This window comes from Malaclemys terrapin, chromosome 2 (genome assembly GCF_027887155.1).
Source record: "Malaclemys terrapin pileata isolate rMalTer1 chromosome 2, rMalTer1.hap1, whole genome shotgun sequence".
In the NCBI taxonomy this organism is placed as follows: Eukaryota; Metazoa; Chordata; order Testudines; family Emydidae; genus Malaclemys; species Malaclemys terrapin.
Genome location: NC_071506.1, coordinates 73,466,336 through 73,482,887, shown reverse-complemented (window position 1 = coordinate 73,482,887; position 16,552 = coordinate 73,466,336). Strand labels below are relative to the sequence as shown.

Below are 16,552 nucleotides of genomic sequence, written 5' to 3'. Positions count from 1 at the left end.
ATGCTGTAATGTCGTCTTCATCTGCTCTTCGCTGTGCTGTAGCTTTGTCAGTGCATGTTTTAAGCTATTTTGGTGACCTCAATAAAGCAGCCTCTGTTCTTTGCTGTTGGTGAAGAAATAAAAATGCTTTTACAAGTTAGAGGTGGCTGAATGTTTTACTGCTTTCTGGTTTGACGGATCAGATAGGAATGTCTGGCAGCCAAAGACCTGCTACAGATTATTTTTATATTGTCTATCACTATATAGCAGCTTTTGCATCTGCATTATCTCATGTACTTCTAAGGAACCTGTGAGCTGTTTAGCAGCATTTATTTGTTTTAAAACAAGGCCCAGAAAAATGTTACAATGCTAACTATGAATCTGTTGTCTTCCCCATGTTATTTCAAGTCCATTACCAATTTAACAATGGGGATATTCTTCAATCAAGAGTGGGGACATAAGGTAACTAGGTATATCCTTGGACTGGTAATTGAAAAGTCTTCCACATTTGTTTCCAGTTCAAATCCAGTGTGAATCAGTAGTGAAAGTTCCCATCTGTCAGTTCAGTGGCCTGCCAGGGGTTGGTGGTCTCAGTTGAGTTCCTCAGAGATAGATATCTACATTACAAAATTCACCACCATGACTTGAGTAGGCTTCACTGCAGCATAGTAGGTTGTTTTGTTCAGTGGTTGAGCTCCTGCCAAATTAGTAATACTTGAACTTCTCTGGATTTTTTTTTTAAACATCAGTTTATACAATAGGTGCAACTCTATAAACAAAGGTAATTTTTTCCCTAAGCATCAAATCCATCTGAAAGGTCACAAATTGACTATATTTTAATCAGTGCATGAATTTTACTTTGAGAGGGAAGGGGAAATTGCTAACCCTGTCAGAAAATATAAATCTGGTCAGAGTCTGTCTTTATGATAGCTGAGAAAGCTGTGAGGTTTTTATTAAATCTTCTGTCACTGAGATCTAATCACTTATAAATTTATCTCATGATTTCCACTTGATCAAACACTTGATTTTAAAAGGGTAAATAAGTGTTTTGTTTAATTTTGAAGCCAAAAATATCATGATGTATCTGCGCAATTACTCATTACTCTTTTCCAATTCCCAGCCTTGAGTTTCCATAGACCTAATTAAAAGAGACTGTCCTCCCACACAGTTCAATGCACACTTTTGCTTATGGGGGTTTTAGAGAAGAGCCAGAGAAACTCATTTAAATGGTTTGATTTTGTTTAACATATCTGTGAACCATCGTGGTTCAACCTCTCATCAAGGTGGGTGCCCAATTAAGCTTTTAATCCACTTGAATGGAAATGAATACTGCTTGTTAAAATACATAGCATTTAAAGTCAAAGATCATTTTCCTTGCTACCTTAGTTAAAACTTCCCTGCATATTTTCACATTTCTATCTGTAGATATGCAGAGTGGCTTAAGGGGCAAAAGAGCCTGGGGGATAGGGAACTGTTTCTAAACTGTGGGGTGGAAGGGAAGGAAGAGGTACTTAACATGGCTATTCACACAACTGCTACTTCTATTAGCAATGCTAGTTATTCAGTAGTCTCTCACCATATATTGGCTCCATTTCCCCCTTTTTACCCTCCCCCAACAAGATTTTTAAAAAAGGGAAGCCATCATAGTTTTAGTACATACTCTAAAATTGGGAGAAATTTGCAAACTTAAAAATTAAGCTTAAAATGTTCATTTAAGCATGGTCTCAGATGAAGCTACAGGACACAAAATAGTGGATTACAGGTTTAGGGGGGAATCCAGACTGAGTAGCAGAGAGAAGGAAAGCAACTACAGGTCTGGGTACTGGGAAAGCATTAAACGTAGACCTTTATAATACTTCATAGGCTGGGGCTCAATTCTGATATGCAGTTACATAATAATGTACATTAAAATGCAGCCCCTTTCCAATAAGGGTCAGATCTACTTTCTATTTAAAAAAAAAAAACCCTCCAAAGCTGCACCATTTTAAATGGGGAGAAGTAAGAGGAAATATTTGCGTTACCGCGGATCAAATATTGCATGCATATTAAAACAGAAAAATACTGGGGGGAAATAAGGTGGATGTGTGAGCGTGTGCGCGCGCTGTTTCCACGTTTGGATTGTATCACTACCAGCTGGGCATTGTAGGCGACTATTGTGAGGCTTCCATGCTAATTCCGGAAGCTTGAGACCAAAAATAACTGCGCATTACTGGGGAGAGATGACGGTGGATTCTGGAATCTTTCAAAAACGCTTGTTTTGTTCCCTCATAAATGTAGGTCGAAACACTGGTGATTTCCCTGGTCACATGAAGCAGGCTCAAAAGACGTCTTGCATCTCTGCATCTCCCGAGCGCTCTGCGTCGTGAAAATGGCTTTTTGCCATGCCACCCTTCTCCACCAATCAGGAAAGAATTTGGCTTGTATAGGGGGCAAAGTTAAAGCTACCGTGGAAAGAGCGTGGGTCATCCCAGCTCGTCTCCCTCCTCTCCCAAATCACGGCGGCTCCCTGCAGTGTGTGCAGCAGCCGAATTGTAAAAGGGCCATTTAATATGTAAAACCCCGCTGCTGACTAGAGCTCGGGCTTGCCTCTGCCTCACAGAGACTCTGCAACCCCTGGGGCCGGCCCCGCTTGCAGCCCGCCTGCTCCTGGGCCGGTTCTCTGGCTGGAGCTGAAATGAAAGAACCCGGTGGGTGGGGACGCGCCGGCCCTGAGGAGGTTACAGGGCCGCCCCCCGCCCGGGCCGGGCTCTTTGTGTACACAGCTGCACTCCGCGCAGGGGACCGAAAGGAAATGGTTAGAGGAAGGGCTGGCTTTGGAGGCGGCGAGGCTGTTGTCAGGGGCGGGCGGGGGGGCCGGCGCGCTGCAAGCCAGATGTAGGCCGCCCCCATCCCCGCCTCCCTTGCGCCTCTTCGGCTGCACTGGCGCGGCCACGCCGGAGCCCTTGTGCGAACCGAGCAGATCTGATGAGTTAGCTGGTTGCTATGGTGAGGGGGCCGTGTCACGTGGCCAGGGTGCTGCTCCAGGCGGTTTGACGTCAGCAGGGAGGCAGGCAGGCAAGGGGAGAGCGAGCGCGAGGAGCGAGCCGCTGTAGCAAAGCAGCAGAGCAGCCCCGGCGCAGCCTCTCCGCCGACCTTCCGCGCGCGAGCGAGCGAGCGAGCCAGGCAGCCAGCCGTGTGGGGGTGGGAGCGCGCGCCAATGCCGGGACCTACCCAAACGCTGTCCCCAAATGGCGAGAACAACAACGACATCCTGCAGGATAACGGCACCATCATCCCCTTCAGGAAGCACACGGTGCGCGGGGAACGTTCCTACAGGTAACCCGCGCTGGCTTGCGGGGATCGCCCTGCTGCGTGTGCGTGTGACTGGGATGGGGGCTGCTGCGGGCATTGCAGCAAAGGGACAGGCAGGGGGATTACATAACAAAACACCGTGCTCTCAGCGGCGTATTAGCCGGGGTCCTGCCTCGCCTGCATGGAAGCCTGGCTCTTGGAAATAGCGTTTGTATTGTCCAGCTGGAAAACATTTTGTGAGTAGACTTGCTGCCTGTAGGGGCTCCCCCCCCCCCCGCCCCACAGACCCCTCCTTCCTTGCGTATTGATAAAAAACGCAAACGAGAGAGATCTGTGGGGTCGCCCAAAGGGAACAGGGCTGCAGCGCCGAATTTCTGGCTGTGCCGAGGTCGCTGGGCATCTGTGCGTGAAAGCCAAGGCGAAGGGATGGAGTAAAAACGGCTTGTGCCTGCCCTGGTGTGTGCAGGAAAAATGGAATCCTCTAGATTAAACTGCAGTCTGTGATGATGATGTTAAAGCGCCAGATTGATGGAGCTTTGTAAGAATTCTGCTCCCTGATTGGTGGAAGGCTTGACAGCAGAGGTCACGGTGTCACGCATTTACTAAAATTTCCTCCTCGAAATCGAGGGTTTATTAGAAACACGGTGGACTGCAGCCGTTTCTCGAAGACACTGCGTATCCCGTGCCTTTTCTGTGATTCTGGTGTGTTGCAGGGAACACAGCCCTTCTTTTCAGTTGGGAAGCAATTGCATTACATTTTTGACTATATGGTTTGAGGATGGTGGCTGTGTTCTTTGTCGCAGTTGTAAGCATTTTTGATTAATGGTTTGGCATGTATTGTTGGCACCGTTTTTACATTAACATATCTGACAATATGGTCCACTAGATAAGCTAATTAAAATTGTTTGCATTTTTTTGATAAGAATAACAATGTAGCCTTGAATGCAACTAGTTTTATGTGCTCTGAGCTGTAGACTTGAAGAGTGATAGTATAGTCAGTCATATCTCCTCTAAAGTTAAGATGCAGTTATTTTAAATGCTGCCTTGATGACAGCAAGCTGTGCCTTTTTAGAGAACACACATCTTTCAAAGCTCATATTCTCAAACCAGCAACAGGAATTGATACTGTCCTTAAAATGTTAGCTAAATATTTAGGTAATGTATATTATCTGATTGCACATAGAACTGGGTCAAAATAAACATGAGTGTTTGGCTCAGTTAGCCAAAGAAAATCAGAGTATTTCACTTTATTTTTTATTAGGAATAACCTGGCCCTAATAACTCAGTTATACCAATATTAACCTTGTAGGTAAATCTTGGCTGAATGCATACAGTTCCCCAAAATCTAATGGCTTATCACTCAAATTAATGTGGTGAGATGACATACTTGTGGAATCCAAGTGCTTACTCTGCCCTGAATGCCACACACAAATTTAGCCTGCACTTTCTTAGAATCTTATTGCTTCCCAGAGGCCTTCAGGTCTCTACAGGCATTTCCTTTATGTTATAGAGTTCATTGGGCTTAGTTTTAAAGCAAAATTATTAAACTTCCAATAGAGTTTTCACCTTTCGTAAAGAATCATTCCTACTGACAGGAAGACTGAAGCTCTCATGTCGTAGATTTAAATTCCTGCCATGTAGCATAGTTTTGTTTGAGAGGACAGCTGGATTTTGACCACATGGTTAAATGGAAGCATTTTGCTGCATCTTTGCAGTTGGGCTGTACTCTGATAACAAAATCTTTTGATAGAAGTAAGTTTAATTTTAGGCACTCCAGTTTGACTTACAAAAGATAGCACTGTCTTCAGTGTTTGTTGAAATCCTTTGTTCAATAAGATCCTCCCATAGCATTGTTGCACCAGAGACGAATCGCTGTTTACATTTAGTACTTCTGCACCTACCAACAAAATAATCAATTTTCTTGACTGACAATGATGCATGTTGGAATGGTATTCACATCAACAAGACTATGCCCCCAAATTGAGTTTTTGAAAATTGCTGCAGTAAGACTACTGGAAACATTATGGTGGAAATGATTGTATCAGTTGAATAATACTTCACATGAAAATTGCTTACATTTAGCCTTTTACCCAGAGACTATCCAGGCCTCAAGATGTTTTAAAGCCTCTTTATCAATTCACCCACCTGTGAGAATGGAATGCAGCCCTTTACCTGTCAACACTAACACTGGACATCATTTTAGGATACCTCAATGAATAATCCAATTAAATGCAAGCTAGAATGGCATCTTTATTTAGTGAATAAGCACTGGACTGGGATTCAGGAGATCTGGAATCTGTTCTTGGCTCTGCTAACAACATGCCTTGTGACCTGGCACAAGTAATTTTGCCTTACTGTGCCAGTTTTCCTATCTATCAAAAGGGGGTAATGATACTTCCATAAAGTGTCCTGAGACCTACAGATGAAAAGTGCTTTATAAGTGAATACTACTTAACTGCAAGTTACAGGAAATATTTAGTTAAATAGCTAAATTGGGATTTCATCATGACACAAGATCACATTCTTAATTTTGCTGAAGCTGCCATGAAATCTTTAAAGACTCAGTTGGTTTAGGCCTCTGACGTACCCTGAGTTCTAGTAGGATGAAAGTCCTTATACACAAGTAAATTATGTTTCATCTGAAAGGCAGCATTACACCCACTAAGATCATGCTGGACTATTAGTTCAATTGAATTTGAGGGAAGAAAATGCACCTTGTATAAAATTCTGTCCAATTTCTTGTGTAGCATTTTGCATGTTCTTTGTAGTTTTCATATTCAAATACTGACCAGAACAAACATCTCATAAAATCACACCCCAAGCTGTCATGACTCTGATGGTTAGTTGGTTTCATATATATTTAGAAATATGGATTAATTGTACTCTTAAAAAAATCCTAAAACATGAAGTAGAAGTCAATTGTTGGGCAAATCTTGTGTAACAAAACAAAAAATATTCTGCTCACAATCTAGTTTGACCAAGTTAAACTGTGCCTACTATGTTTTCATGAAAAGCAAATACTGTCTCTCTCTCTCTCCTACAATGTTAGACACCATCTCAAGTTATCCTCCATAATATACCTTAGATGCTTTTATGTAAACGCATCTTAATTTAAACAAAAGAAATGGTTAAGTTGGTCATAATAAACAAAAGTATATTTGTTATTCTAGTGAAAAATTAGTGCTTTTATAATACTTAATAGTTTTAGGCATTATTTAACTCTTGTACAGTGCTTTTCATGTGTAAATCTCAATGCACTTTTCAAAGGATGGGAGTATCATCTCCATTTTGCAGATGGAGAAACTGAGACAAAGTGACTTGGCCAAGGTTGTCCAGCATTCCAGGAGCAGAGCAAATAATAGAACCCAGGTCTCCTGAGTCCCAATACAGTGGTTTATCCACTAGGCCATGTAATAGTCTTCAACAGCCTTGTAAGGTAGATATTATCCCCATTTTACAGATAGGGGAACACATATACAGAGTGTTAAGTGGCTTGCAGTAGGTTACCTAGAGAGTCAACAACAGAGCTACTATTCAAACTCTGAAGCAGTTCCTGGTTTCCAGTTCTGTGCTCAATCCATAAGATCATGTTGCATCTTACAGTAATAATTGTAAATATTAAATTTATATTAGTTTATTAAAATGCTATTTCTGGAGTGGAAAGGAAGGACAAGAGGGTGTTAGTTTGATACATCTCATTCAGGAGGCTTGGCTGTAAATTTGGTTTGGAACTAAGGTGTAATAAATTTTGATGGCCAAGAATGGATCTTGGCTCCCACCAGAGAATAGCCCCATATTTGCTCATAATTACAATTCTCTGCCGTGGGTAAATATGAGTAAATCAGTAAAGCAGCGAATCAGGAATGACAGAGCTGAGTGGAGACATTTTTAAACAGGTACCTGCCCACAGCACCCTATGCCACAATCTAGGCAATTCAGTCAGTTCACCAGCTACACACAAATATTTAAAGTACTTGTCAAGTTTCATATTACAAATCTGAAGTAAAATTTTTAATTCACTGAAATAGTGGAATCTTACACCCTCTTTCATGGGATACCACTCCTAATTTGTTTTATGCACATGCAGTTGGGAAATCCAATTTATTAATTGGCCTTTTGCCCACTAACCATATCACTTACTTCCCTGCCCTAAGCTTTTAAGAATGATCATTTAAAGTTTTCAGGACTCTTTCAGGCTTTTTGCTAGTACATACAGCTTGAGTACAGATATATATTTCTGACACAATATCTTTGTTTAGTTATAAATATTTACTTACTGTAAGTGTCCTCTTCTCATTTTATAAAGAGAAACTGGTATTTACACTGCTGATGTGTAGGTTTTTCTGTGCATAATAACGAATGTGGAACAGAAGTGATGGTGTCCTCATCCATTGATTACAAAAACTATAACGTTTGACAGGATATGTCCAGAGTTTCAATTGATGTCAGGGTATAGGGATTTTCAGATGGTAATTTATTTGGCCTATAGAAGTTAGAGTTAAATTAATGGCAGGGGCGGCTCCAGGCACCAGCGCACCAAGCGCGTGCCTGGGGCGGCAGGCTGTGGGGGGTGGCCTGCCGGTCGCCGTGAGGGCGGCAGTCAGGCTGCCTTCAGTGGCACACCTGTGGGAGGTCCGCCGGTCCTGCAGCTTTGGCGGCGGGTACACCGAAGGCGCGGGACCGGTGGACCTCCCGCAGGGGTGCTGCCAAAGGCTGCCTGACTGCAGTGCTTGGGGCGGCAAAATACATAGAGCCGCCCCTGATTCATGGTATCAAGTATCAGAGGGGTAGGCGTGTTAGTCTGGATCTGTAAAAAGTGACAGGACTCTGTCGCTTTTTAAATTAATGGTAGAATGTTAACAGTTTTAGGACACAGAAGTCTAGAATCATACTTCACATCATTACCAGTATTTTCTTTTGTTTCCATTGTATTAAGTCCTGGACAAATTTTCTACTTGAGAATTTTGGACCATGAATCATTCATCTGTAAGAAAACCCGTATTATATGTCTCGAGGGTTTCTCTGTATTGTTAAACTAGTTTCGTCCACTGATATTTTACTCTTTGAATAAGTCTATTCCTTCTGTATGTCTAGAGCAGTGGAATTTACCTTTTGGTACAAAATAACTGTATTCTTTACTTAAGTATTTAAGAAGGATTTATTGCATTATCTTAGTTTGGTTAGACAGAGCACAAACTCCTGCTTGCCGCACTCCAGCAAATAGTTCAATTGACTTTAAATAAGACTACTCACATGGATGAAATGAGTACAGTAGAGCTCAGAGTCTTGTTGCAAGGAATGATGGGAGAAGATACTAAATAAACAAGTACTCTCATTTTATGGGATTGGATAAGTAAAGCTGACAGACTGTAGTTCAGTACCACACCCTTCAGTCTCTGAAAATTTCAAATACTAACCATGACAAATGCTTTTATAACTTGGATATAAAGGCTAGACTTTCAAAAGTGCTCAGTGTTGATCTGTTTGCTCCCATTGCAGTTGATGGGAGTCTTAGCTTTGACTTCAGTGGGAACAGATTTAGATCAGTGCTGAGTGCTTTTGAAAATCATATCCTATACGTTTGGCTCCAGTCCAAAAGGTATGGATTCTTTTTTTGATAACCCCTTTTGCCTTTCAAGCATCTGAAGTAAAATACTACCACCGTGATAAGGTAATACCCACGGTAATGTCCTGTGTGTATTAAATGGTGACTTAAAGGAAGCAATTAGTATCCAATGTAACTTGTATGAGTGATGCAAGAATCTGTCCTTATCTCTTGCCTACTGTCTGTCTGTTGGACAACAGATGTTCTTCTGTGTTTATCTTTATTCTCCTACAGGTTGGATTCCTATCTCATTCCAATTCCCTTTCACGGAGTCTACTTTGTGTGTTTGTGTTTAAAGGCTATTTTCTCCTCAAAAGCTGGATTGAGCAAATTCTGATTCTGGGATACATTGAAGATACTGTTTCAATGGATATATCCCACTTGAGAGATCCTGCTTATAAAAATGGGCTAGAGTGGCACACCATGGAGCTCTACTTAAAGAGAACTTGTTTTGGCAAAGCAAATGTTCTGAGCGTACTCCAACACTACAGCCAGTAGGGCAAGGGGCTGATCTCATTTGCACAATAGCGTTGCACTGGCATTTCAAAATATAAATATTCCTCAGCCTGAAATTGTTGGTGATCCTATTCCGATTATAACTTAGGTTCTTGTTGAAGAGAACCTCTTTATGACTTACAAGAGAGTCTAGCATTAGGTCATGTAAGGAAGTGAAACTAAAACTTTTTCCAACATACCACCCTCTTCTCAGCCTGCAAGCCAGTTCTGTTTGACTAAAGTGCTTTGGGTAGAATTGAAATATATGCTGCGTTTGTAGGTCTATGAAGCATCCTGTGGCTAGATGGGTTTTATTTTAAAGGTACAGCTTGTTGAGCTGCTTATTAGTACGGTCACCATCCCAGTGTTGTGTGGCTGCTAGCAAAAGGAGAGTAGATTTAAGATATTGGAAAATTTAACCTGATGTATCCTTTAGGAATAACCTTCTTGGCTTCGCCCCAGCCTTGTCCTCTTGTGGGGAGACCTTGTTGCTAGGTACTTTCCTGCTGGTGAAGTTAGTGTTTCCTGCTGCCACTGCAGCTGGCAGTGAAAAATGTCTTAACAGAACTTATATGGAAAAAAGGTTTGGTAATTTGGGGGACATAGGTGTAGGGAACTGCATGGTTTTGCCCACAAGAAGCAAGGTATTAAGTAAATTGATAGCAGCAAGGTAGAAACCTTAATTGGCCTTTGTCCTTTGCTATGTGGGTGGAGAGAGTGAGGTCCAACTGCCTTGTCACATTTGAACTAGACTATAAGAATAGAACCCTCTGTGCAGGCCTAGGTTCTGTGAAGTGTAATGGACCCATTGAGGCACTGGGGATTGGTGGATGTCATTGCTAAAGCTCCCTCCCCCCTGCAGCATAAGGGGAGGAGCCACCAAACCCAGGCATCAGCTAAATCTGGGGAATAAAAAATAAGAAAACAGAGATGGGAGTGAAGGTCAAAGGGATAAAGTCAGGGATTCAGAGGAGGACACTGAGCAGAGAACCCCGGACAGTGCCTGCTACTCCTCAGAGGTGTCCAGGAAGGCAGTGGACACCTCCCAGAGGAACTCTGCCTGGATATGTGACCTAAGGAGGGACCGAAAGTAGGCCCCACAGTCACAGAGCACCCACCATCCAGCTTCCTCCTCCTGGTATGATGGATGGCCGTCTTGGCAAGTGCCTGGAGCAGGCTGATGAGGCGGTCTTGTGACTTTGTGGGGCCATAGACAGAATGTCCTTGGATCAGGAGGTGTGGGGGAAAAGGGCAGCCAGTACCTCAGGAGGAGATTCTGGAGGAACTGGAAGACAGGATGCAGTATGGTGCACCCTATATAAATGCACACCATGGTCTCCCTCTCGCTGGAGAAAGAGCAGGGATTGGGGGAGGTTGGGAACCATGCCAGGTACATGCTCATGGTGAGGTAGTGAAAGAAGTTAGATCAGGCAGTAACCTTTCCCATGTATACGATGGGTTGGAGGATAGGGAATGAAAACTAACATAGTGTAGAGCTATATTTGAAGCAGTTATTCACTCCAAAATGTGAGTGAATTTTTGAAATGTGTAACAGTTGTTGGAGAAAAATTCTTACACTCATCCTCCCTTCTTCCTCCCACTCTAAGGCAGCCATAGCTCAGGCTTGGTAAAGAAGCAGATTAGCATGTGTCAGCTTTTTACTCCCTGCAGACTTTCCAACCAACCCTCTTGGTGGTTTCATAATAGAAAATGAGCGGTTTCATCACATATATTGTCAATCCCATTAACTGGTGATCTTGTTAATACTAAAATTAATACAACGTAGTTCAAAATGAGGATCTACTATTTGCATGTAATAATCTGGCTGTGAAGCTCTTCATTACTGAAGCGTTGCGGAAGAGTAAGTTTTGTGGACTAACACTTAATGCACACCAAACCACAAGGAAGGCTAGGACCATCTGGTAAAATCATATATGTATTTTAAAGGTCTGGCTTGACCAATTTGATTTCATTTTCCTTTCATGTATAGTTGTTAACAAACTAACTGAATCATAATTCAGTTAAATCTGTTTCTCTGTCACGCTGTCCAAAAAGGATTGGTTCATCAAGAGGAAATGTAAACATTAATCAGTGAAGGGAGGCTTAAGGATGTAGCTTTCATAGGAAATCCTACAACTGTGCCAAACTGAGCTGCTGGGGGAGGAATGTCCCATGCAGGCTGTGGGCCAGTTCCAGCTCCTATTTATGCTAGTTTTACACCAGTTAACTCATTTCAAAGCAATGGGGCAGTTCTCACCTACTGCCTTGTCAGAAAAGAATCACATGTTATGAATCTGGGACATATGTGGATAGCAAAGGAAGGGAAAGATTATTAGAATAATCTTGTGTAAATGTGGTTTTAAGAGTGCTGTAGAATAATATTTTAAAAACCAGTGGAATTGACCAAGAAACTATTTCTCAAATGAAAAAAACTTTAGCCAAGATTTCTGGCTGCATAATCAGGCTCCTGCACCAATAGTATTGCAATGTGCAGCTGAAGAAAGGAACAGCCCATCATTTTACTTCACTGAGATGCAGAAAATCAATTAAGAATGTATATGTGCTTTTGTTGTGTGTTTTTATACATATATAGTGGTGTGGGCAGGTACGGTGAATGTAATTTCAGCTGCTTTTTAGATATGCATTTTTCAGTATTGTATTTCTTGGCAAAGTTCTAGGAGATGGTCAGTCCAAAGGGCTGTGGATAAGTGACATTTCAGAGAAGATATATTATTAGAAGTATATGTAAAATGAGCATTCCTCTTACAGCAGGGCTTCTTTTTGTATAATGCAAGTTTGCTACCTAAAAAGCTGCATTTAGTCAGAGATGCACTTGAATGCAAATTGTTTGTCACTCTGGAATGCAGTGTGTGGATTCTCAGAAGGGCTGTTAGTACAGTACTGTGTTCTAAAAAACAAAAATATGCCTCAGGTAGATTTATACATTATTATGAAGAGGAAAACCTTTTAAGGTTAATCCCTGTGGAACTAGTGCGATAGCTGCCTGATTGAGACGCATTAAAACAATATATATCCCATTAAAATATTTCAGTTACAGTATTCAGTAGCTTATAAAGGGTAGCTTATCATTAAAACCATTATAGAAATCCTGAGTAATAGCTTGCTATGTGGAGGTGGAGTATACATCTCCAGTGAGAGAGAAGCCCCTTGGGGAGTTTCATTTACAGAAAGAATATCATTAGTGAGAGTTGGAAACATGGAGGCTGTGAAATTAAAATTGGTTAAATAAAAGGGATGTGTCATACTGAAACTACAGCATTAGTTCACAAATAACAGAACTTTGTTGGAATCTTGTACACAGAGAGGGCTATGAATGATTTGTGTTGGGCCCTGTTGTAACACTTTTTTGCCCAGTTGTCAATATTAAAAATTGTGACTGTCCTACAAAGTATTACACAAGATACATGCAGATTCTGATTCAGAATCTGAAAACAGACTGTTCTTGGTTGCCATATTCCTTCATCCCAAAAATCAAAATGGCGCAGCCATTAGACATCATTGTGCATTACTGTGTGGCACTACTCACTGTCCACCACGGATCTTTAAATAAAGGCCCAAACGTTCCTTTGATAGTAGTGTAGCTTCTTTATGTGCCCTTTCTGTGGTCTCTAGGTCACATGTCATGGATTAGTACCAATTTTAGCTAATACACCTTTCTGAAGGGCAGGGTCTGTCTTTCCAATACCACTTCCACCATTTCCTGCCCAAGAATTACTAAATGTTAGAAAATGATAGAAATTAATTGGATTCAGAACAAGGCATATAAGGACTAGCCTACACTACAAAGGCTAGTCCTTATATGGGACTACAAAGGCTTTGCTGGTATAGCTATAGTCTGTTAGGGGGTGATTTTTTTTTTTTTTTCTTTTTTTCTTCTGCAGACTCCTAACAGACATACCTAGGCCAGCAAAGCTTTGTTGTGTTGACCTGGCCTAAGGTTCATGAAATGAGCAGAACATTTTAAAAGTTAAAAGAAGAGTCATAAACAACTCTTTACTGTTACCAAAGTGAAATCCACCCCTTCTTATTTAAGGTAACTAATTAGAAAATAGATGTAGATTTTGGTACAATCTCACTTCCTGCTAGGAAAAAAATGATTTGCAGGAGGATGGTGTCATTAGAAATAACTTCTTATAAATGTTCCACACGGTTGTGTTTTTTTTTTTTGACAGTTTGTGCTGTGCCAGAGTGGTGTTTCTGTTCCTGAAATGTGTTGTCACCGAATTTCATCGAGCAGGATGGTAGTGTGCAAATTTTAGGGAAATATTTCTTTTACAATATCACCATACAGAAATGACCACAAGTTCATAGGGCAATGGAAATGGGAGGGGTAGTATAGGGTTTCTGCCTAATAGTTAAGTAGTGGGTTTTGATGCCAACGGATGATCTGATGACATCAAACTTTACAATGCTTTTCTTTAGGGCTATCAAAAGATTTTTTAAAAATAATTGTAATTAATCACGAGATTTAAAAAAGTCATGATTAATTGTAGTTTTAATCGCACTGTTAATAGAATACCAATTTAAATTTATTATAAATATTTTTGGATTTTTTCTACATTTTCAAATATGTTAATTGCAATTACTACACAATATCAAGTGTACAGTGCTCACTTTATATTGTTTATTACAAATATTTGCATTTTAAAAAAGGTAAAAGAAATAATTTTCAATTCACCTCATACAAAAACTGTAGTGCAGTCTCTTTAACGTGAAAGGGCAATTTAAAAATGCAGAATTACTTTTTGTTTTTGAGTGCAGTTATGTTTAAAACTTTAGAGCCTACAAGTCGAAATATGAAGGGGCATACGAATGTTTAGCATATCTGGCATGTAAATACCTTACACTGCTGGCTACAACAGTGCCATGTGAATGACTGTTCTCACCCTCTTATTTACAATGTCACCTGAAAGTTTTATCTCCTGTAAATGAAAACAAACTTGTTTGTCTTAGTGATTGGCTGAACAAGAAGTAGGACTCAGTGGATTTGTTTGAGGTGATTTAAAAAATTCATTTTCTTTTATCTTTTTAAACCCTTACCCTTAAAGAAATTCAATAAAGATCACAGCCACAGCTGTTAAATCTAAATGTCATGTGACCTATGTCATCTTATTGCACACGGATTAATGTTGTGGGGGGAGCCTGACTAGTTTACAGGCCTACAGAGTGAACCTGTTTTGTCACATGACCTTGTAAGCAGATTGTTAGACAGTCCCTGTGTTTAATAAATGCAGACTGTAAATATGTAACTTAATTTACATACCAGAGTGCGCCTATCGGTTACTGCATGTTGAGGTTTGTTGCATGATGCATTTGTCTTCAACTAAATTGCTTGTTTGTTGTTTACAATGTTTATGGTGGGGATTGAACTCACCAGAGTCACCATGTGTCAGATTGGAGTGTACTTTAGGACTTGACCTTAAAATATTCTATGAAAGGAGGCCAAACTCTATTAAACAGTACATCCACCTTTCTCTTAGCTTAAGGTGAACTAGGGCACAGCTTTGCTAGCCCTTCCAGATAAAAGAGGTGTGTTTGAACAGCCACTGGTAATTCTGTTCTTGGGTATTCAGTTGCATCAAGGCAACTAGGACAATCTAAAAGAGGATCGTCTGACAAACTACAGCTGGTTCTTTTTAGTTTGTGTGTTCCCTTACATGGTCTAATAATTTTAAAACTGCAGGAGCTCCACCAGAGACCAATGTAGTAGGGGGAAATGAGATTTGGGGGAAAATATTGTAGCATATTGATCAGTGGTGAGCAACCTCTGGCCCGCGCAGCTTCCCACACCTCCCATTGGCTGGGAACGGCAATCCACGGCCCCTGGGAGCTGCGGCTGGCCGTTCCTGTAGACGGTCAATGTAAACAAACTGTCTCGTGGCCTGCCAGCAGATTAGCTTGATGGGTCACAGGTTACTCACCACTGATATTGATAGTTTCAACCGGGGGATTGATTAAATCAAGGCAATATAAAAAGTTATTTAAATCACCAAGTGGAAAGTCGTGATTTAAAAAACTGATTTTAATCAACGTTCCCCTTTCTACTTCAGTTTTCTAAAGAAAGTTGCATTCTCATTGGTCGATTCAACCTTTAAAACATGTTGATTTACAACTAAATAGAGCCTTTATACTAGATTTGTTACATCTTTTTGCTACCTAGGATGGTACACTGTAATTATATACATTTATTTAGGCAATTATATAGCTTAGTATTTTCAGATTCTTAAATTGTACATTTTTAGTATGTTAGAAAATGATGAAAAACATTGCTTGTTTACTAGATAATTCATTTTTGGTCATGGTTTGTGTCAAGCTGTGCTAGGATGTTAACTGGAATTTAAACACACAAAACAGCATATAACATTTATTTTTATTAAACAAAACAAACCTTAGATGTTTTGGATATATAAACATTTCATATCAAAACATGTTTCACATTTACCAACTAAATTTGATTTATTAAATAAACAGGGGAATTATCTGTAGTCAGTGGATTAAACTGATTATTTCAAGTCATATTTTCAAATATGCTTAAGTGAAAGTGACTGGAACTTAAGCTCCTACTTGCTTAAGTCTCTTGAAAATGTGAGAATCTCCTAAATTACTTAGGTTGTCCTTCAAACTTTTAAAACTAGTAGATCTCATCCCCTCCTGTCTTGTTTTTATTCATAGACTGGAAGAGAGAGAAAAGTTTTCCTGCTTTTTCAAATCCCAGTCAATTTCTCAGATTTGAATGAATTTGTCCAAATGAAGAAAATATTTTCTGTGTCTGTAGAAGAGGTTACTGCTGTTGATAGTTGATTTAGCATTTCAACAAACTGTAGTTCCAGGTGCTTATTTAGTGACTTCCACCACTTCAGAGGTGCAACATCATCAGCAAACACGTACTGCTTGAATGGTTCACTTCCAGTCCTGAAATGTATTATGGTTGGCATGACTGGTGGGTGATTATTAGATGTCCATGCCGTAGTAGCATCTTCTTCTTTAGCAGTTAGGCATCTGTCCTCGTGCTTTGGATTGAGAATATTGGCAAGAAAATGAGGTGTAGTAACTACTTGATCCATCCGCTCTTTACTCCCTGGAATTTAGCTTTGTTGAGTATTTCTTCAATGTTTCCAATTCTTTCCAAATTTCAACAGCATCAAAAAATACAGCAGCAAT

The 16,552-nt window shown here is 40.5% G+C and overlaps 1 protein-coding gene across 4 annotated transcripts in view; it reads left to right on the top strand.

Moving 5' to 3' along the window:
* The window catches only part of MAPRE2 (microtubule associated protein RP/EB family member 2), a 148,208-nt gene that overhangs the window by 59,576 nt on the left and 72,080 nt on the right, over nt 1-16,552 (top strand). The window contains exon 1 of one of the 4 annotated variants that reach the window (XM_054018175.1): nt 2,988-3,294. The exons of 2 other annotated variants lie outside the window; for them this stretch is intronic. In XM_054018175.1, coding sequence (XP_053874150.1) covers nt 3,176-3,294 — 119 coding nt within the window. In that variant the 5' untranslated portion in view covers nt 2,988-3,175. Of the gene's footprint in view, nt 1-2,987; nt 3,295-16,552 lie in introns of those variants that run through there. One more of the 4 variants, XM_054018179.1, reaches the window with a different exon arrangement.